This window comes from Pieris napi, chromosome 2, assembly GCF_905475465.1.
Source record: "Pieris napi chromosome 2, ilPieNapi1.2, whole genome shotgun sequence".
Taxonomy (NCBI): domain Eukaryota; kingdom Metazoa; phylum Arthropoda; class Insecta; order Lepidoptera; family Pieridae; genus Pieris; species Pieris napi.
The window spans coordinates 1,838,953-1,862,398 of record NC_062235.1 but is presented as its reverse complement, the minus strand read 5'-3'; the positions used below and the strand labels follow the sequence as shown (position 1 = coordinate 1,862,398).

The window sequence follows — 23,446 nt, the reverse complement described above, 5'->3', positions numbered from 1 at the left end:
AGAAATTTATGTTTATTAAATTTCTCAAATTTTTTGGAAGGTGAAAAACATATCTAGGTGATGTATAATGATATTAATGCAATGATTGTAATATTAATTTCTTTGAAGTATAATTTGGCTACGTATAAAATGGCATCTTTCATCAGCCTTGCGATTCTGTAACTCACTTTTCGAACTCTCACTGCGGTTTTCAAACAATAAACTACAAGCTCCCTCCTTATCAGAATGCCAAATCCTAAAATGACTGCTTCACGACTGATTTGAGCGCGACCACCGCTGCGAAAACCGCAGTGAGAGATTATCGCAAGGCTGTTCTGAAAGAAATTTCAGCATTCAGCTCATCCGTTTTGGGCAAGATATTGAATATAATTATCTCCGATTAGCTCCGATAGCTATCTTTCGTCTCTCAAAATTCTTCTACAAAATTATATATTGACGTGATTTTTGGATTTCATTCATTCAGTTTTACCATTCTGTTTGTTTCTTTTATATGGTATTTCAAAACCAGGCATTCACTCAATTATATATAGTATGTATATAGAGAAACAACATACTGTCTTAAAAATAAACGAAATGTTGTAGGAAAAACTATGGATTTTTTTCATAGTTTTTATTACATATTCGAAAATTAACTAATATTTTACCTAGAATAATATAGTCTAGACTATTACTTGAAGGTAGTTTTTATATAGCATCCTCACTTCCGTATACGTATTCAATAAAATTAACAAATTCTTGAGGGTGTGGTTTCGAACGGTAAAAATATATACATATATATTTTTGATGTTAGGTATTATATTTATAATTCTGTGGCCATAGGTCATAGATAAATGCAATTTCATTACTTTACAGGACAAGCAATTGAATTATTAAGACATCTTGAAGGCATTATTAAAATATGAAACACTCGATATATGAATGTCTGATTATGACCATAGATTATATATTTTATGAACATTTTTATTAATTTACTTATTTTTGTGCTTAAATAAATATGGTCGTTTCCATTACTGTTATCACGTTATAATGGAACGCCCAAACAAGGAGATTTCATGTTAATTTATAACTTAATTTCCATATGAATGAAGTCATAAAATATAAATAAAAACAAATGGATATTTTGCGCTTGGATGTGAAAGGTTAGTTTTTATGAGCCATTTATTTTACAAGGTATTTTATTACGATTATAACTTTTTAAACCGCCTACCTTAAGTTGCTGTTAAATAAAAGTGAAAATTGTTAACGGTCATGATTTGTTTTACATTTAAGCAAGCTTTATACAGTTCGTCGACAACCAATCCGATTCCGAGCGCCTTGATCTTTTGGCGTTGCGTAGAGATGCGGAGTTACTAGCATCTTCTACCGCATTAACCACCGAAAGTGTTCTGAGGAGTTGTTTGGACTAATACCTGTAGTTGAGTTTCATCAGACATAAAACCAAATACCACCACCAATACCACAGTCGTTCCACAACTGAGCGTTTTTAAGGCAGCTTTTGCCGCGCACCACCACTATGGAACCAGCTGCCCACTGAAGTATTTCCGAAGCAATTCGACTTAGGGTCCATCCCCTAGTTGCGTCTGATCCACGATTTTTTGACCAGTCTGTATACCTAGAAAGATAATACAATTTTAATTATTTTTTTAATTCCACTGTGTAGTGACTATGAAATATCGAACAGTATAAAAAATATATGGATAAATTCCATAGTTTTTTTGTGAAACATTCGTTTATTTTCAACACGGTAAGTTGTTTCTGAGTTATTTAAAATGCACTCGAAACCAGTTCAAAATAAACAATTTTCAACATTTGCACACAAACAGTTTCAAAGTGACGATTTGCATAATGCGTTTTGAACATGCGTCTTAATAAGCTTTTAAATATGCAACGACAAGATTAAGAAGTGAAGATTTTTCGCTCCTGATTAAGGAATAAAAATTAAGTATGTTAAATACTGTATGTTATTATATGTAGATCTCTTTAGTTAAGGCTTGGTCATATAGACATTACCGTACATGTGTGTATGTATATGAATCATGTAATCTCATAGGTATTATAGCGGTACTGATAGACGTTGTCTTGGACACACATGACATATATACTAAAATTTCGGCCACTAAGTATACTTACTCTTACTTCGGCTACTACGTAACTTCTCTACCTCAGCATTTGGCCGTCAGAGGTTGGACTGGTCCAAGATCCTACCTTATATAAACCAACAACCAATTAAAAAATCATAACCATTTTCGAATTTCGATAAACACACAAAATTTTGGACCTTTTTGTTCACTAAAAGTCCGTTGTGTAAGAAGTCTAACCAACTCTGTGATCTCTGCTATCAGAGATATTGAAAACTCACTATAACGTGCTTTCGTCAGGGCTTTGACCATATCCAAGAGTACTTTAGTTGTGTTAAAATAGCCATTGTGAACATTAAATAATTTAAAAAAATGTTATTACAACATTTATTTCACTATCCATAAATTATAACATTGTAAAGATTCACTCTATCTATCTGTTAGGAAAATATCTCTCATAAAACTCTTAATAGTAATAAAAAAAAAGCTTTTTATTTCTTACAACTTATAAAACAAGAAGTTAGACTAATTAGGTTTGCTTACATACAATTGTTCGTTTTGTTAGTAATTAAGTTTGAATCCTAAATTACTCTTGTTAGTTTTTCCTTAACCCGATACTATTAACCTATTATATGAAACTCTTACCTAACTCTGATGTTACTTCATTTATTTATCCTTTCATTTATGGTGTTAATTAAAGACGCGCCTGGCGCCTTCAACGTTACATTAGTGTGACACCTACTTAAAAAGTAATTATGGACGACCACGATGCTGTCGGTATTAATTGATAAAATTACGGAATATGTTAAGTTTTTATTTAAATTAAATTTAAAATTAATAAAATGTGTTGTGAACTTATAATTTCTAATTGCTAACTTTAAGTTATAATATTAGTTTTTGTACACTCATCGAAGCCAATAAAAGGTTATTCTAAATTTAAATTTAATCCCAGTTCCAAACCGAACAAACGGATCGACGAAAAACTAAAAGTGATATTCTGAAACGGAGACTTAGTCCTTTGATTGTATGTCGAATACGTATTGGATTTTTAATTATACGAAGTCACGCTATAACTATATATATATATAAATAAAAAAAAAAAAATATATATATATATTTTTACAAAACTGTTAAAATATTATCAATACAAAAGCTACAGAATCTCAGAAATGTGGTCTTTTACTAAAGGTGTTGTTACGTCACCTCTCTGAGTAGCGACTGAAGTGTATCGATTCCCTTGAAAGTACATTTATTTATTATAGCAATCAAACATAACAACAAATCACAAGTGATATAAAAATCTTCTTAATACCACTCATGCAAATTATTTTCCATATTTGAAATTTCTAACCTAATATGATCCATCATTATTATAAATGTATATTAAAATAACGCTGTTTATCACAAAAATCTATTATTAATGCAAACCTTATACAATACAATGATATTTTATAATATTAAACACTTAATCACAGGCGGTCGGCCGAGAATCAGTTCTATCAATAGCGAGCACTCGTGAGGTGAGATGCGGGCGACGCCTGGTGTCGGGCCTCTTCTCACGTCCGAGGCTTCCTTTGGGCTACTCCTACATCACGACGGTCCCGCAGGGCGCCTGTCGGCTCAATGTCTCGGAAATACTGCCCAGCGATAATTATATAGGTGAGGATTACTGGTGTTAATACGCTTACAAATGGAAGGGTAATTATTGGATGGGTTGCAGTTTATCCGAATGAATGTGCGAGAACTTGAATTGATGATGTTTAAATAAGGGCGTATAGTGTTGACAAATAATATCAGTAATTAATAAGGCACATTTTATGAAACGTATATTATTTACTATTTTTAAAGATTTCTAGAAAAGACATCTCATACTGTGATAATTAATAGTTCTTTAAGAAAGCCTTTTTCATTTCCGTATCCGTAATTTCTATTTCAAACATTGTTAGTAGTAATATGTTAGTCGCCTGTGGATATGAACCCCTCTTGGGTATAAGCCTCCTCCAATCCTTTACAGATGTCTGTATAGCCAATATTCTGCCAGTCCTGCTATTTTTATCAAACCACCAGCCCATTATTCTTTCCCGGGTGGTCCGTGATATTAAATCAAATTAACTGCGAAATTTCGAAAGGTGTTAGGTCTTGCTATAATTTTGCCGTCTTTAAAATGATATGAATGCAACCTGCAAAATCTATCGCACTTCCCCGTTTAAGTTTACTGTCTAAATCATTTATCCTCAATGAATGATGATCTGTCGACATTCATCATTCATTATTAACCAGTGAATGGCCCTTTGATGGCAAATAGCGAAACATGAGGTTGGTCACTTACTTATTGTCGATTAGATTGATCGTAAATCATTCGTTCAATACCAAGCGATTATAATAGTTCGCCTTGCTTCAAATCAATTACAAGCTTTTTACATTGTCTGTAAACAAACGTATCTATCTACAGATTTAATTTGCCTAATGCAATTTCAATGTAAAAACTGTTTTATATTGTTGATTCTAATAGATTGGTACAAATGTTTAGATTGATTCGATATTTATTCTATCGTAAACATTATTCTTTACATAAATTATATTCGGTGCGTTGTTTTGTGGTTGTTTTTACTATTATCGTGCTTTCTAATTTGTGTGCTTCACCCTATAAACCATATTTAGAACTGAAATATTATTATTAATAACAGTCATTGTGATATTAAACTGTATTCTCGTAGAAGCATTGGCACTTTTCTGTGTCCGTTTCATTCTTATAGCCCCACAGGGGGACAATTTGATTGTTAAGTTGGGCATCGAAATCAGCTGGATATAACACAACGTGGAGACTTGAAACTGAAGCTAACCAAATTGTAACCCAATATAAAATCTCTGTACAGTCAGCATCAAGTGCAAGGATCTCACTAAATTATAAAAATCTTTATTAAAATTATTTGGAAATGTAATTCCAGTTTTTCATTATGTTTTGAAAATTTACTAACTTTTCTTGAACAATTTCCTAGTGATTTCTTTCTAAAACTATCATTTAAATTTCTTAAGTGAACAATTAATTTTTTAATATATAAATTAAAAATGTAACATAACATTCTAAGAATAGGAAACACTGCTCTAACAAGTCTTCTGTCACTGGGAAATCCATTAGCAGTATTTTACAGCTATTCAGCTATGTGCGTATTAAAAGTTATGATAAAATACATAATCGTTTGAAATAGTTAATACGTCTCTTACTAAGTTATCCATAATTTAACACCCGAATTCATTGTACTATACATTTGTCGTTGCCCCTTATTGCGATTTGTTATATACAAATTGTTGTTACCTTTATTTTTCAGCTTTAAAGATAACGAACGGATCGTATATAATGAACGGTGAGTTTGCCGTTAGTGCCCCCGGAGTATACGAAGCAGCCGGCGCAAGATTCACTTACACTCGCAAATCTGGTTTGGATTCCGTGTTTGCATCCGGGCCCATACATTTTCCTATTGATATAATGGTATGATATGAAGCCTCAATCTTTAAACATTTTACATTACAATTATTTATTTACTGTCAACTGTGAATTCTGTTGTTTCTAATGACAGCTAGTTAAGCTGGCGCCAATTATACTAAAACTTATCTTTAATAAAAGCGTTCATAAAGCCGTTAGAAGAGTGTTTAGTATTACGTTCCCGGTACCTTACTACGGTACCTTTAGTGAACTGTAGAAATATACCCTTGCTATTTCAGCGGTTAACTAAAAATTTATTTGTTAAGTTAAGTAAAATTTCAGACAAACAGTTGGCCTTGTGGCTTCAGCGTGCGACTCTCATCACTGAGGTCGTAGGTTCGATCCGCAGCTGTGCACCAATGGACTTTCTTTCTATGTGCGCATTTAACATTCGTTCGAACGGTGAAGGAAAATATCGTGAGGAAACCGGCTTGCCTTAGACCCAAAATGTCGACGGCGTGTGTCCAAAAATGATCATGAAACAGATTCAGAAATCTGAGGCCCAGACCTAAAGAGGTTGCAGCGCCACTGTTATTTATTATTGAATTAAATAAAAATTCATCCACTCTTACTCCATGCTCTGAGATCTAGTCTGTTAAAATTGCCTACGTAATTTCTGTATACTCGTGTGTTCTGAAATGATACAATTTTCAGATTCTCTACACCGAACCGAACCCGAGTATCAAATACGAGTACTTCACAGACGCAATGCCTGGAGAAGTTGACATAGAATCCATTACGAAGGAGGCAGAATCTCCTCCTAAACATATACGACGTCACCATGGTTTCGATCACTATAACGTACCGAGACACCCAGACAATGAAAATTCAATCGAAAATGTTGTCGGCACTCGAAAATTCCTTTGGAAAATATTATCATATACCCAATGTTCTCGAAGCTGTGGAGGTGGCTTTCAGGTAGGTTTTTTTAATTTATGTACCCTGCCACGCTTCGTAGTGGCACATTGTGGTTGAATGGTTGAGAAATGGGAAATAAAACAAAGAATACATTTCATATAAGTTTAGTTTTGCAATACTTGTGGAAAAAAATGAAGAAAAAAAACAAAGAAAATAATAAAAAAATAGATAAAAACAATCTTTGATGCGGATTATATATCATGCTAAAATTTAAGCTCGATCGATGCAGAACTTTTTGAGTTTTTGAAGCGTACACAAACCAACATAAAAATTGTAGATATATATATAATATGTAGATTTACACAAATGATTCAATATTGAAAATTTTATTAATTATTTAGTTATACAAATGCTTGAGCATTATAAGACATAATATAATTATTAATCACAGGTAGGCAAGTACCGATGCGTCGAATCCAGCAATACTGGTGATCGGGAAGTTTCTCCGGCACACTGCGTAGGTGCAGCTCCTGGTGGAAAAAGAAGACGTTGTGGGAACATTCCGTGTCCGCCAAGGTGGAGGGCAGCCGCCTGGTCTTCATGCCCTCAATGTGGTCCGTCAACTAGAATTAGGATTGTTGGGTGTGTTCAAGATCATTCTAAGGGAATTACTAAGGTTTGCTTTTTTGTAATGTATAATAATTATGTATTACTAGAAAATCAGTATGTCGAATAACAAGGCAGAAATACTTCATTAAATTTCAGAAAAAAATTATGAAATTAATTGCATTCGATCTCGAGACCCCAAGGGTCAACGCCAAACCCCAATCATTTTAAATAATTTATTTATAAAATATAACTTAAACTAAATTAAAATTCGTTTATTTATTTATTAAATTGGTTGATTTTTCTTGAAGACGTAAAGTATGTTTGCCACAGAACGGATCTATAAATTTAAATTTTTAATTTATATTTTGTTTAAATATAATGTAATGTAATGTGTATGAGCCAAGGATGTGCATTTTGCTCTCTTAGGCTCTTATAATCGTGGTGATTAACTAAATCGTCGGAATTCCACCCCGAGAGTATAGCCAGGTGCAAGCACTCTTCAGCATTATAAGCATAGCATTTGATTTAGCATTAATAGCATTTAAATAGGGTTGGCTTGAAAAAATCGCTTGTTAGCGATAAGGCCGCCCGTTGCCTAATAACTTATATAACCTGCTTTTTTTTGCTTTTTTATATGTATGATTTTGAATATTACGGTAACGAAGTGTAAATAAATAAATAGTTTTTCTTTGTGCGAGTGGTAAATAAAGAGTGAATCCCGTTGACACATAAACCAATGTATGTAGGAGACAATTGAATAACTGACGTATTACTGCATATTGTGTAACATTTTAATTTAATTTGAATATTTTTTAGATAAGTGACGTGAAATGTCCAGCGCCGAAACCCGCTGTAACTGAGAAATGCAATATCCCAGATTGTAATTCGGAAGTTACTAAACCTTCGAAGAAACAAGTGGATGCGTTCAGAGATGGGCCCGTTTATACAATCGAAGTAGATTCTGGCTCGAATGTAGGACCAGAATATAACCTTGGTACCGGCGCGTGGCTTTACACCAACTGGTCTGAGGTAAAAAAAAAATTTATATCATAATAAATGGGTATCCGTAAAGAAATAACTACGCTGTATTATGAGAAGTGTGTTTATGTCACCGTAAAATTGTAAACACCGTTAGATTGTAATCTATCTCGCGAGATTGTAATCTATCGAAAGATTGTGAACCTCAACGAACTGCTTACAATTTAACGTATTATTATTCGGTAGATTGTAATCTATCGAAATCTATGAAACCGTCAAATTACAATCTTAACATTAATTATATAGAAGGCTCAGCCCTGATTGAAGAAAGAAAAGCGGCCTATTACGGCGAAAGGCCTGTAGATAAGATTACAATATATTGATTATTATTAAAACCAGTTAGGATTATTTATATTTAACCAATTTAAATAGAAACATACACATCTTAATATGGCCAAAAAAAGCAATCACGAAACTGTGAATTCAAAGAATTTAATCAAATAAACTTTTTTTAACTTTAAATGGTGTATTTCTCAACTAAAGATAAAGTATAGAAATCATTTGTGGGGCCTAGGTTGAAATGACATAGATATAGTATATGCATGGGCTTGAACCTTGAAAGTACTAAGTACTAAAGTACTTTGTTTTGCGGACGAAATACCTCCAAGTATACTATAATAAAGGCAATCATAAATTGGAAACATCATTGTTCATATAAGCTATGGACAATACATTTATTACGTTATTTTGCTATTATAATACAATTTATGTATTGATTGCAAAGGTTGTTAACTTTGTATTCGATTCAGTATTTGTGCAATTTATATTTATAATTAGCTGCCTCTACGCACTTCGTTTGCCTTAATATGTTTTTTTTACTTAGCCTACCTTTTACCACCAATTTTTCTCTGCGTGAGTTTTGCGCTTAGCAATATACATAACTAATTTTTTTTTTATAGCTGCTAGTTTAGTGTTAAATTTGGGCTGTCATATTTTGTTTTGTCTTACTTTGTATTGGTGAAACTATATTTTATTAGTGAAACTTTTTTTGTGGATATGTGTCTATTTATTTTATGTTTTACATTTATTTTATTTTTCTGTACAGTGATGTATCTGTTTAGTTTCCTAAATAAATAACCCTACTGACTAATATTTATTTAAAATTAACTTTGGATCCAGTGTGTTGGTTGGTGCGTGGGCGGAGGTATACAGACTCGAGCGGTGCGATGCGCGGATCCCTCTGGGTGTGCTCCGAAGTCACCGCCAGACTTCACCCGCACTTGTTCACCGACAATTTCTTGCGAAGCACATGAAGGCCACTGGTTCACTGGTGATGATTATTTAGATTTTTTAGATGTTTTATTTTTGACTGAGCTACTTTACATACCTTATAATAAAGGGTTAATTGTCGACCAAGGCATGTGTCGTTTATAGTTTTGACTGTTTATTTTTGTTTCGATCAACGAGCGGAAACGTGACATTGTACCTTATGAATGTGAAAGTGTTTTTAATGACTTACCTTTCGTATTAAAATTTTGATTTCATTATTTCGTTTAATACAAATTTAATTTGTCTTAGATTGAAGGCTTTGAACGTTAAACGTTGGGAAACTAGAAAGAAACATTTCATTCGACAAAATTCTTTTTAATGTAATAATTTACATACATACATACGAGTATAGGCATTAATTTTTTATTTCTGTTGGAAATTTTGATTGTAATGCCTAAACCTTTAACTCGCAACTAAATCTATTTTGACGTATACAGGAAAACCCTTATTTTAAATCATATATTTCTATAGGGGACTGGTCCGCCTGCACCTCTCCATGCGAGGGAAAGGAAGTAAGGGGTGTACTATGTATCGGTGGTACAGGGAGACACTTGAAAGAATCTGCATGCAAGGCTCCAAAACCGGAGAGCGAACGCACTTGTGGTCAGGACTGTACTCCGGATTGGTTTACCAGTGATTGGGGACAGGTAAAAAATATACAACATCATTTTATAAGTTAAGTTTTGTTTCTGCATTCTATAGCGGTAAATAAAAGAGTGGCGGAGAGTTTATTGCCAGTTATACTCTTCCGTTCTACTCCCTTGATTTTAGAACTGGCACTAAATGTAAAAGTCATAAGTAATCGAGTAATCATAAGACGATCATAAGTGTACATTGTGTTACCTATATGATTAAATGATTTTTGAATTTGAAACATTTGCTCGAACGGTGAAGGACAACGTGAGGAAACCGGCATGCCTTCAACAAAAAGTCGACGGTGTGTGTCAGGCACAGAAGGTTCATCACCTGCTTGCCTATTAGATGTGCGCATGTGTGTTTGTGTGTGAAAGAAAATATATTAAGTAATATCACTTATTTCCACAGTGCATAGGAAACTGTACACTCGGTATAGGTGTACAACATAGGACTGTTGTATGCGCACGCGGCGACAACGCCAACGAAACGATGTGTAAATCAACGAGACCTCACGCCACACAGCCATGTACTCCGCGTTGTATTGACTCTAACAAGCTTATTCGTGAGTAAAAGATTCCAGAAACTGTACTTCTAATGAGACTTGCGATGACTGACGTCGAACCCAAAACGTTTTTGAGGTGTTTTATATAAAAGATTCCAGAAACTGTACTCCTAATGAGACTTGCGATGATTGACGTCGAACCCAAAACGTTTTTGAGGTGTTTTATATAAAAGATTCCAGAAACTGTACTTCTAATGAGACTTGCGATGACTGACGTCGAACCCAAAACGTTTTTGAGGTGTTTTATATAAAAGATTCCAGAAACTGTACTCCTAATGAGACTTGCGATGATTGACGTCGAACCCAAAACGTTTTTGAGGTGTTTTATATAAAAGATTCCAGAAACTGTACTCCTAATGAGACTTGCGATGACTGACGTCGAATCCAAAACGTTTTTGAGGTGTTTTATATAAAAGATTCCAGAAACTGTACTCCTAATGAGACTTGCGATGACTGACGTCGAACCCAAAACGTTTTTGAGGTGTTTTATATAAAAGATTCCAGAAACTGTACTCCTAATGAGACTTGCGATGACTGACGTCGAACCCAAAACGTTTTTGAGGTGTTTTATATAAAAGATTCCAGAAACTGTACTCCTTATGAGACTTGCGATGACTGACGTCGAACCCAAAACGTTTTTGAGGTGTTTTATATAAAAGATTCCAGAAACTGTACTCCTAATGAGACTTGCGATGACTGACGTCGAACCCAAAACGTTTTTGAGGTGTTTTATATAAAAGATTCCAGAAACTGTACTTCTAATGAGACTTGCGATGACGTCAAACTCAAAACGTTTTTGAGGAACGGGAGTCTGACTCAGTAGTGTCACGTTACTCCTGTCTTTAAAAACGTTATGGATTTTGACATACGAAAGTTCGCGCTAAGTTTCGACTCTGAACTTGTCCTATAGGTCAACCAATACGTATTTTTTTTGTATTAAACTTTCTATATTATAAAAAACTGAAGGGAACTGAAAAAAAAAAATATTGGTTGTTTGTAAAGTAGGTTTACGATCGAGATGTTTACGTGATAACGTCTTATTGGTGATATAAGTTTTTGGGAAGTAAGGAATTAATGAAGATAACAATTTTTTCAAATTTTAAATTACATCTATCGTTTTATTCACACTTTTGATGATAAATTTCGGGTGTAAAATGACAAGTTTACTTATTCGACTATGATATACATTTTTCTTCATACATTCACGGAATGACTGGCAGCGCTCGAGATGAGACGGGAGATCGGTCCGTCTCTCTCTCGTTATACCTGCGATCGCGCTCGTGAGGTTTTGGTGTGACACAAGTTTCTGAACATGTCACCCGACTAAAACGATTTTAAAGACGTTATCACGTCAAAACTATTGTTTTTGTTATGCAAATATTTAAATCCAATTCCAGAGTCACAAGTACAGGAAACTACACAAAGACCAACTGCACACCAACCACCAACCACAGCAGTACCAGAAGAGAAAGGTAATATTTTATTTTTTTAAACAAATATATATTTCGATTTTCACACATTAAAAATTCTTAAGAATTGTAACTATATTAGATGGTACATCTAAGTAAATACATTATACATATAACAACGACAGCCATTTTATATTCAGTCCCATACTCGTACTTAACAAATTAATACGTTGAAAACGACCGTAACTCATGCTATTTATTTAGCTAAAATCCACCAATATGTAATAATTTCATTTGTTATTTCAGATTGTGAGGACAAGTTGACAAATTGCGCTTTAGCTGTACAAGCACGACTCTGTCATTACAAGTATTACATACAGAATTGTTGCAACTCTTGTAGGACGTAATCTCATTTATATTCTGTAAAAGACAACAGAGTTGTTCTATTTACGCGATTATCCAAATACGAAGTATATTCATACGTAATAGAACGCGTTATTATCACAAATGTTAGAACATCGTTGTATGGATTGGATAGTAGCGCCTTGTTACTATGGTAACCGCTTGTACAAGGAAAAAAACCCATGATAAGAAACACATCTTTAGTCCACATTTTTCTGACGACCAACCTCACGTAATGGACCACCAAAAGAAGTTCAATTGTATAATGTCACATTATTTTTTTGATAATATATGGATGAAAAAAACATTTGCGGAAATCGCGATGGCAATACTAGCTTCTACTGTCACTGGAATGACAGTTAACAAAGTAATGTTAAATGTCATTCTGGTTTTTAAATGTGAAGCGAATACGTTTTATTTGATCTGTTTTTATTACTCTGATTTATTTATCCTGTCAATCAAACCCCAATATACCTTTGACTCTAATTTGAATTAATGTACAACAAATCACATTAGTTTACGCAAACGAAATATGTTTTTAAATGTGTTTAAGTATTGGTATTGAGGTTGTCGTAGGTGCTAGCAGCAGTGTTTTAATTTAAACATTATTGTTCGATTAGACATATATACAATTATACAGGATGTTTTAAACTTGTACCATGAATTTGACAGTCTACCTAAGTCAAGTCACTAGTGTGCAGACGTAAAATTTTTGTTTAAAACATCTTACAGCGTTCATGGTGGGTTTGTGCAACACTTTTAATTAAGTATTTTATGCGGTCGTTAGCGTAGAAAGGAAATACATACTAATGTTATAAAATGCGATTATTTGTCTTTTTACACTAATTTTAATATGTATAAAGATTATGGATAAAGTATTTATACGTAATGACTTCTAATTTACTAAAATAGTTATGTAAGCGACAACGTGTTGTGGACCTTCGTCTCGCATTTTTATAGTATTGATTATACAAAGTATTGTATCTACTTAATTTAGGATTATATAAAAAATGTTATATAGATTTTGAGATTTTTATAAATACGCTGTAATTGTAAATATACGTAAATATAAATTGGAAACTAGAATCGTTTTTTATTACTGTCCCTTATTTAAGCAACACTTGGTAACGAAGATTTAACGTTTCTTCTATAGACAATTTTCGTAGAGATTTTTCTATATAAATAAACTTATTCTTTTTATACGCCCATACGTATAATATATAATATACTAGCAGACCGGCCAAGCGTGGCAGTGGCTAAGGTTTTTGTTATATTATATATAGTAACAAGGGAAACGGTAGGAGAACACCAGTCATGGGGACCACCATGCTTTTTTGGTGGTTATGCCATTAAATTGTAGCTTATGTGAAACGTTGGTACTTTCAAAACAGCGCCATCTGTTAGAATTGTGACTATCAAGTAATAAACAAATATTTTTCAATAAAATATTATTGCGGGTATAAATCGAGATGTAAGCTATCCTATCTTTTAAGTTGGATCAAACACGGTGTGCAAATTTGATTAATATCGGTTCGGTAGTTTAGGAGTCCACAGCGGACAAACAACGTGACACGTAATTTATATGTATATTAAGATATAGTATCCGGAGGCATCTGAATCACATTGCGAAGCAAGCACTCAACTGGATTCCTCAAGGCAAAATGATGTGGCCGCCCAAAACAGACGGGTAACGAAGCATCATTGCAGAAGAGAGGGAAGCTGGATGCCGTCTCCCCCCCACTCTTAGAGGACATTGGACTTTAAGTCAAGTATTCTTAATATCTCAAATAGACAACGTTTCCCCCTCTCTTGGCGTCATTATGCTAATAAATAAATGTTCGGCTAGTTAATTTTACGTTTATTAAGAGTACTTTGACCCTTAAGACTTAGAACACTGGAGTGCATGTTGCATTGTTGTTTCCGCCATATGTGAAAATAATTTTTTGAAAAAATAAAATATCTAAAATTATCATGATTCATGTGTACTGTTTTCCTATGTTTTAATACCTTTGTTTTGTTTAAATAACTATATGTCATGTATTTTTGGACTTCTTGATTACCTTATCTAATTTTTTTTCTCACAGTGCTTGCTTGGAAGAGATCGCTCGAAAGCGATAAGGCAGCCAGCCCTCCTTTTCATTTAATTGTGTCAATTTTATTATATTTCCGTATGCAACAAATTGTTAATAAGCAAATATAATAAAAACTTTTTTTAAAGGGCACATCTTTTAACGAGATTTTTGGGATATAAAAACTAGACATATTATAAGGAAATAAAACGAAAAGTAGTTTTTAAAGCTTATTATTTTTGTACAATGTTATACGCGTTATTAGTATGGAAATTATTATAATTATGATGGTACAAATTATGGCGTTTTATTTAACTAAAACATAAATACTTAACAGCCAGTAAATAAATGCGCTATACAGAACTATATACACTCAATTAAAATCCATTTTAATCGATCACGTAATAAAAATCCAGACAAATTAATTATGCGTCAGCTAATTGTGCTAAAATCGTTATAAATAAATAATGAACACACACTTAAAGTAAGAGGAATACTACAATTTTCCTATCCTATTAAAAGCTAGAATTAAATTCTAAATATAATACAAATCTTAAAATTATATTATTTATTATTCGAAAAATTCAATGATGTTAAATTGGTGCGAATATAAAATTATGTGCATACTATTTCCTATGCACACATAGGAGAATTCTTAATCTCACATAAATACACACTGTCGTCTCTCTTTCTCGTATAGTGCTTATACTGTGATGAAAAGAGAAGGCTAATAAGACTGATTAATATTGGTTTAATGCGATAAAATCTCAATACTACACGAATAATTTTAATGAAAATTTAATTATTCAGAAATCTTCGACTTATACACTGGAGATCACATACTATTTCTACTGAAATACAATTCTAGATTATTTATGTCTGATGGTTATTTAATGGAAGCCTAATTTCCATTTGATAGTTAAGGCAGTCCGTATACATTTGAAAAATATTTCTTGATTAGATAAAAACCTTTTTGGTACACAGAACTAAATGAAACAATAGTGAATTTTTGCTCTGTGGAATGATGATTTATATTGTATACTATATATATATAGGCTGCCAGTACGTTTTTTTTATATTAAACCTTCTTTTAATTACATAAGAAATTATAATTAAAAAGAATATGTATACGAAGTGCCTGTCACTTATCACTGTTAGTCATAATTGTATCACATTACATCTCTGCGTACGGCGCCTGCGCCTGAAAAAAAAAATTATCAAATTGAAATTTATCTTCGATTTCTTAAATTATTTTTATAATAACAATAATTTCAGTTGATTTATTTTATAGTATATACTGAATATAAATGAAAACAACGTTTATTTCTAAATACATCTATTACAAACCAGAAAATTTTGAGTTTCTTTTTATTGGTTAAAAATTATTTTCGGGGCGTGAGAACGGGCAATGCATGGCATAGTCATAAATTGGTCGTAGAAAAATCTATAAACAAGTTACCAACAACAACAAGTGTACCAACAACAACAACAACAACAACAACAACAAGTAAGAGATAGTACCTATCGTCCATGACAGGACTTGCAGCAGTTATCTCCGTAATAATGGTAATGGCAGAGACGAGCCTGGACCGCCAACATGCAGTTACTCAGCTTATCTGTACATCCTCCTGAAAGTTTAAAATATTTAGTCAAAAATATCATTATTTCTATTGTGTTGCCATAATAGTTAATACATGGTACTACAAATTATCATGAATAAATAATACATATGTGAATGATATAATCATCAAAGGACTGATTTTTAGCAAATGCGATGTAGGCTGTTCTGATAGTGGTAGTGGTGGTGCTGGAAGTGATATGTTGCCCATGGACAGTCACACTCCAAGTACATTGCCGATTTAAGATACTGCGTCGACAGAGGATAGAAATGGAAATGTGTTTAAATGTAAACGTATCTGAATTAAATTATTATTATTGACACAGCAATATGTGTCTTAATTTAGGTATTATTGTTAATTAATAACTTACTATCCTATTATTCATTTCTTATGTTTAATCTACAACATACATAACAACATACTTTATGTTTAAATTTGCATGTCGTTATCACTACATGTATTTGATAAAATATTAGAGGGATTTCACTAGGGGTGTCGTCTCATGTCTTCGAGAAAAAGCAGAATCAAGACTACGCGTGAACTGTTAACTCCCTAAGTCAAAATCCTATACATTTTTGACATACGGGAAACCCAGGAAAAATACAGAATATTGCAACTTATTTCGTATATGGCAACATTGAAAGTGTAACAGTATCAAATTGTTATCTATCAATTTCTGGCGGCTTATCGCTGACTACTGACAAAGCACTCGACATAAACTTCAGGTATTTGAACTATTTAGTTTCGGATAAATGATAATCGAACACTTACCCTTACTATATGTTCGCTGTTTGACACTCTGAATATTAGGACTCTGATGCCTAGTCACTCGATTTTGGGAATCTGAAAATTATTACAAAATTAAACATCCTAGTGACGGATACTTTGATTATGTTTTACTTAGTATTTCTTTACAGAAAAATGTGTGTTTTGTGCATTTTTGTCATAGTTTAACTCGAATTAAACAGTACTTATCCGGTATATATTGACTACCGAATTTGCCCACTAGAGCAGATCAATTTTAAAGAAAGCATTGTTAAGTGCTTATCTCATACAAAATCCGCTTTTTTGCTGGAGTTTTTTGCTTACCAAGAAGTAAAGTTACTAGTATTTTTATTGTATTATGAATTTTTTGTAACATTTATGTATACTTAAACTGTCATATATTTTTTATACAGTGACATTCATCTAAAAGATTGCTTGTTCGATATACTGTAGATATAGCATTATGTATGATGTCGTAAACTACAATAAATAAATAATGTACTGTAGTATATTTATTTATTTATTTATTTGCTTAATGGTATTCCTACAGCTACTTACAAGTACTATACAATATTCAAAAAATTACACTATACACAAGAGCCAAAAATGGAATACACTTTTAAACATACACAAAACACAGTTACACCTATACAAATACAAAAAATTACAAAGAATATATGTATGTATGTAAATTCTAAATTCTACGATTCACAGTTCATTACAACACATTTATTATAAAGAAGGAATAACAAAGCCATTCTATCTAATAAAAGATACTAGATTTTTTATATCATTTCTTAAACATTTTTTAGATACATTAAATATTTCTATTTGCTGGTAATTCCTATTATAATCTGAAGGTATATTCTATTGTAATCTATATGTGTGTATTAACTGCGATAAAACTGAGATTTTAATGTAAAAAGTCAAAAATCATTTATTCATATAGGTAACACAATGTACACTTATGAACGTGAATATGATAAAATTACTTAAACAAATATTGTCGATGGAAGACATTGAAATATGAAACAACAAACAATCTTTGGATTTATTTATGCTTCGTGGCTACATTTTACTACGATAATGGAGATATTGGAACAGAATTTGTGATTTACATGCTCTTTGTAAAGTAGTATTGAATTGTTTACAAACCATACATATAAGAAGTATTAAGAATATCCATAGCGCTAAATCACTCGCACATATATACCCTCACTTTCACACAATCACACAACACAGCCAAAAAAAAATAGGTATTACTTTGTTCAATGTATTTGATAATTTTTATTGATTCTTTGAACCTTTTTGTAGATATTATGTATTCCATTATATTTCTTAGGTATTATTGTTTTTTGTTACATATAATTTATTTAGGTAAATTATAACATAACACTCGTTTTATAGTGAACGAATTCGTATCTACATTTGACAGATTAAAATAATTATTTTAACTGAAAATCTACCAGTAAATAAACGAATCATGTCATACATCAATGGGAACATTATAGAATATTTTACGACATTTCATGGATTATATTATCTGGTGATATTCTTACCAGTGGTCACAGGGTTAATAACAGCTGGTTTCACAACAGGACGTGTCGTACATCGGGGTGGAACACAAGACTTTCGAGCCAAAGGTCTCAAGCCAGGACACTCGGAGTCTCTAGCTGCACCTTCAGCTCCTTCAACACCGCCACGCGCACACCAGACAGTACGTGTCTGTATGCCCGCCTCGCATGGACCGGTACACTAAAAAAATCCACTTAATTATACCTAGGTATATTATAATAAAACATAGTCAAACCTTTTTTTACAATCACGAATAATTGTGCAATGCTTAACTAATGAATAGTTATGTTATTAAAAACAGGTGAAGATTTATATAATAAACCAAAACTGTTTTATCTTTATATAATTCTACTGTACGTGTGTATATCACTGAACTCTTCTTATACGGCTGGACCCATTTAAATGATTTTTTGTATGCATTTGCGTGGCGCCCTGGATGGTTTAGATTCACAAATAAGCCCGGCAGATGGCTCTGGTTTATTTATCTATACAGAATATATACAGCTGGTATTTATATAAATCTTCTGTGCATGTGCTCAGAGTTAAACTCCTAAAGGGCTGGACAGATTTAGATGAAATTGTTTTGTGTGTTCAAGTGGAATCGAGAATGATTTACATTATTAGATCATTTTTTTTGTATGTAGGACGTGTGTACAGGAAAACGTCTGTCGGATCCGCTAGTGTTATATCATTTTTGCGGCTAAATTTATATGTAAGTTTAAATCTAAACTTAAGAAAATGCCTATTTACCTCTCCCCAATCACTGAGGTACCACGACGGAGCACAAGTTCCCCCACAAGCCCGCTCAGCATCAGGCTTTGGTGACCTACAAGATCCATCTCGCAGCCGTCTTCCATTCCCACCAATGCAAATAACCCCACGAATCTGACGCCCACCACATGGAGCTGAACAGGCTGACCAGTCTCCTGCAATGTTTATTAGCTTAGCAAGAGAACTTAGTTCGTTTTATTAAAAATTAAAAATATATAACTAATCTCCTAAATGCAATGTTAGTACAATCATACCCGTGAACCATTGCGCATCGCACTGTTTTCTCGCAGAACAAGACTGGGAAGAATGTGGTGCGCGAAGAGCTGAACAACCGGCTGGGTCAGCGCACCGTACTCCTCGAGACTGTACTCCACCACCAATGCACGCACCAACGCACTAAAAACAGAATTGTATTACAGTCATTTAAAAATAACTAGAATATACCGGATATTTCCGGTTTTCAATAAAAATAATGACATATATAGATGTAGCATTTACCTCTGACCACTCTGTATACAGCCAACCACCAGCTGCAGTAAAACTGTACGATGGTCCCAAGGTTGGAACAACTTCGTTTTCAGAAACATTACTGGCAAGCGAGATGACAGGACCTTCCCTAAATGTGTCCGTATGATCTCTTGTTCTAACTTGACGCCTGGCATCCAATCTTGGTGTCTTTTGATCTTTAGCTTCAGTTGTTCCATCACAATTAGGAATATCGCAGGGTTCACTGCTGGGAGGCATCGGAAGTGGACATTTTTGATCAGATATCTGAAACATTAATTTTCCTTTAAGAATTCAATCTGTAGAAGAATAAGAATAAAAGGTAGCTTTTAGACTAAAGTATATATATTCTTATAGTGCCATATTCTTTCGAAGGTTGGAGATCATCAAGACTACTTGAATTTTCTTACCTTGGTAATACCTCGTGCGTGATCCTGCACACAACCTACAATTCTCGTCTTATGGGCCGGGCCACACACTGGACATGGTCCCCATGCTGCAGCTCTCCAACGAGGAGGACAAGGGTTTCCGCCACATCTCCTGCGGCGGGCAGTTGGAGGAGATCCAGAACAATGCGCCGGAGAGACTTCTCTGTCATCTCTACCAACCACTTCTACACACTTGAATTTACCGATCTGCAGGCCTCCACCACAAGATCTAGAACACTGCGTGTACGACAATATCTTCCATATGAACTGTCTATTCCCGATGACGTTACTTTCAACAGGAATTTGATTCTCTTTTGAGTTATAGTCGGGATGCTTCGATAATGTAGGATCGATTTTATCTCTCGTGTGAGATTCGGCGTTATGATGACGATGATGCCTCTGCATTTGATGATGAGGCACACTGACTTCAGTCGGAATATCGTTGCTAGTTTCATCTGGTAATGAATCAGTTAAGTATTCGTATTTAATATTCGGATGCGGTTGAGTATATAGAACCTGCAAATTGAATACGACAATAAATTAAATAGACAATGGAAGTATTTTGATTAGATAACATTGCAACTTTGATTGCTACATACCATAATGTCAATGGCTTGATGTATAGGTCCCATTGCAAATATATTGTCGAGTCCCCCAGAACGTGAATATATAAAACGTGCTCCAGCCGCTTCGTAGGTGCCCGGGGCGCTAACAGCGAATTCGCCGTTAACAATGTACGAGCCATTCGAAACTCTCAGAGCTAGAATGATCAAGAAAGTACAGTTTTATTAGCAAAGTGAGTTATTATATCTAAAACTAGGGATGCGACCGATACCGATATAACGGCGATACTTTGGGTTTGCCGATACAATGATACTTTTCAAATTTCGCGCTTTAAAAAAGTAATGTAAACGTGCATCTTGTTTGATCTAGTTCATTGCAAACGAGGCACGGACTATCTATGCCCGGGGAATCCCCTTGTTTTATTCAGTTTGTTGTTGTCTCACCCGCTTTATTCCATTTCGCTATACACTTTAGTTGGCTTTTAACTGCTATCGCGCGTAGTATTTTTTCGATACCAAATTAAATAATATACAGAATTACAAAAATCTTGTAAATGTTAATTTTAATTAACAGTTATTTATTTTATTTTAATATAATTATTACTCTTAATTCTTAATTTTCATAGCTTAAATCTTATTCAAAGTTTGAGACTGTTTATATTTTTTTAATAAAAATTAAGAACTAACCAAACTTGATATATTTTTTTTACCTTTATTTAATTTTAATTCAATAAGCGTTCGTATCGATATCGGCAAAAAGGCGTATCAATGCATCCCTATCAAAAACTAATGTTAAGAAAACACTAAAAATAAATCACAATCCAATTGAAACTATAAAGACGGTCCCGCAAATGTCCATGCAAATATTTTATCTAAATACACGTGGGTATCGAATTACTCATCAAATAAACGTGAAGATGTTACGGTCGTGTTATATTTACGGAACAATTAACAAATTGGTGAAACGATTGCCGACTGCGTCATGCAAATAATTAACCACCAATTGCTGAGACCGCTATCTCGATTTATCTCGCAATTATTCTTAGGCGTAGGCGCCTCCATTGAACAACCGCAAATGCACGCGTGCAATTTCAATTAATCGACTCGACATCAATCTTTGCACTACGCACTTCATCGTCCTATTAAAATTTCTCGTGACCCACTATTGGTGAACTAAATCATTTCAATAAAAATTGAAACCTATTGGCTAGGCCTGCTGTACCGAAAGCTTCATTGTACGGCCTTGGAGACAACATCTGCTCATTAACTACGGGCTACTTATGTTTATTGAACTAATATGAACTCAATTAAATCCTTACAATTCCTTTACGGCTGACCTATATTGAATTGGTACCACAATTAAGTAATTTATATTAAACCATTTAAAATTAAATAAATAATATTCATTGACTATCCGCTAATATGTCAATAAAAGTTGTATTTACCAATATAATTTTCGCTGGAGACCATTTCTGAGACGTTCAGTCTGCAAGCCCCAGTCGGTACGGTCGTGACGTAGGAGTATCCGAGGGGTAGTCTGGGTCTAGAGAAGAGTCCTGACACCAGGCGTTTGCCACATTGTAGCTCTCGACTTGCGGTAGAAGATAGCACGCCTTCTCTACCTACAACCTGAAAAAAATACAATTGTTATAAACCTATTACAACTATGGTAATAGGGACAATTACGGGCAATTGTCTGCGGCTGTTTCAGCGCAGAGGAATCAGTAATCTCCGTAGTCCTGGAATGCTGGGTTGTGGCTAAACAACGGGCAGAAATCCTTGGAACAGTGAGGTCGCTCAGTGAAGCCTGCGAAGTGCCCAAGAGGCTTCTGTGCTTTTGGAAGGAGTTAGGCTGACTTAGTTAGCCAGGACTTATGCACAACGGACCTATTGAGAGTCTAAGTGCGGCAACTGAGTCCACAAACCAATACCATACCTATTACAACATACATAATAAACAATACAACTTTATGACTGAAATATTTGGATAATAAATTGTATTATTATTATGATATAAATTATGATAATAAATTGTAGTATTATTGTATTGTACCTTTGTTTTTTTTTTATTTGAAGAAAGATTAAAAGAACAAAAACATTTGAGTTAGGGAATTAGTGTTAGTGCACGTTAGTGTTAAGTGTTAAACAGTGGTGAGTGAAAAAATAGAACACAAGAACAGAGTGTCTTCCATTTATTAGAAGTAGGTAAGTAGTGTTATTGGACACTTTCTTATGTAAAATATCCTTATGAGTAAATTAGGTTAGACTTAAATTACTTATAAGTCTTTAGTTAGGCTAGATCGTAATGTTCCATGATATCTTAATAAAGACACATGTATTAAAAATAAAAATACAAAAATTTATGTGACGGTCTTACATAAATTGGTCACAATTTCTCCGTATGTTGGTTTGTCGTTATAAAGACTCTTTAGAAAAATTTCTTTATGTATAAGAAAAGATACAAATTCTATCAGAAACAAAGTATAATTATATTCTTAAGTAGATAAAGAAAATATTCACAGCTTATCGCGCCATTAAAATGCATCGAGCCATTTTACGCAATATTAAATCAGTCACGCGTATTCTTAGTTGACTGCGATCTGTGAGGATGGGGATTAACACGTCAACGCATTTCACGGATGTCTTGCGCCCGCGCATATCGCGATATAACTATAACTTAGCATTTGAGGTTTAAACATGTTATTTAGTATCAAAAACTATTTTACGATTAACTATTTTATTTTATTCTGATTTGTTCCATTTGGAGTAGATACTCTTGGGCCGTGTTCAAGTGTGGTTCAAGTGCT

The 23,446-nt window shown here is 33.6% G+C and overlaps 2 protein-coding genes across 2 annotated transcripts in view; one reads left to right on the top strand and one right to left on the bottom strand.

Moving 5' to 3' along the window:
* LOC125060356 (thrombospondin type-1 domain-containing protein 4-like) overlaps positions 1-13,428 on the top strand; it is an 85,620-nt gene extending 72,192 nt beyond the window's left edge. Inside the window, exons 8-17 of the mRNA XM_047665233.1 lie at positions 3,554-3,737; positions 5,408-5,568; positions 6,217-6,480; positions 6,872-7,096; positions 7,846-8,058; positions 9,187-9,337; positions 9,808-9,983; positions 10,381-10,534; positions 11,932-12,006; positions 12,250-13,428. Of these exons, the coding sequence (XP_047521189.1) occupies positions 3,554-3,737; positions 5,408-5,568; positions 6,217-6,480; positions 6,872-7,096; positions 7,846-8,058; positions 9,187-9,337; positions 9,808-9,983; positions 10,381-10,534; positions 11,932-12,006; positions 12,250-12,350 (1,704 nt within the window). The 3' untranslated portion in view covers positions 12,351-13,428. The remainder of the gene's footprint in view (positions 1-3,553; positions 3,738-5,407; positions 5,569-6,216; positions 6,481-6,871; positions 7,097-7,845; positions 8,059-9,186; positions 9,338-9,807; positions 9,984-10,380; positions 10,535-11,931; positions 12,007-12,249) is intronic.
* Positions 13,429-14,631: 1,203 nt separating this feature from the next.
* The window catches only part of LOC125057634 (thrombospondin type-1 domain-containing protein 4-like), a gene marked incomplete at its 5' end in the record, with an annotated part of 65,179 nt that continues 56,364 nt past the window's right edge, over positions 14,632-23,446 (bottom strand). The window contains 10 exons of the mRNA XM_047661410.1: positions 14,632-15,615; positions 15,936-16,042; positions 16,805-16,876; positions 18,358-18,553; positions 19,124-19,299; positions 19,399-19,540; positions 19,643-19,915; positions 20,059-20,592; positions 20,676-20,836; positions 22,085-22,268. Coding sequence (XP_047517366.1) covers positions 15,936-16,042; positions 16,805-16,876; positions 18,358-18,553; positions 19,124-19,299; positions 19,399-19,540; positions 19,643-19,915; positions 20,059-20,592; positions 20,676-20,836; positions 22,085-22,268 — 1,845 coding nt within the window. The remainder of the gene's footprint in view (positions 15,616-15,935; positions 16,043-16,804; positions 16,877-18,357; positions 18,554-19,123; positions 19,300-19,398; positions 19,541-19,642; positions 19,916-20,058; positions 20,593-20,675; positions 20,837-22,084; positions 22,269-23,446) is intronic.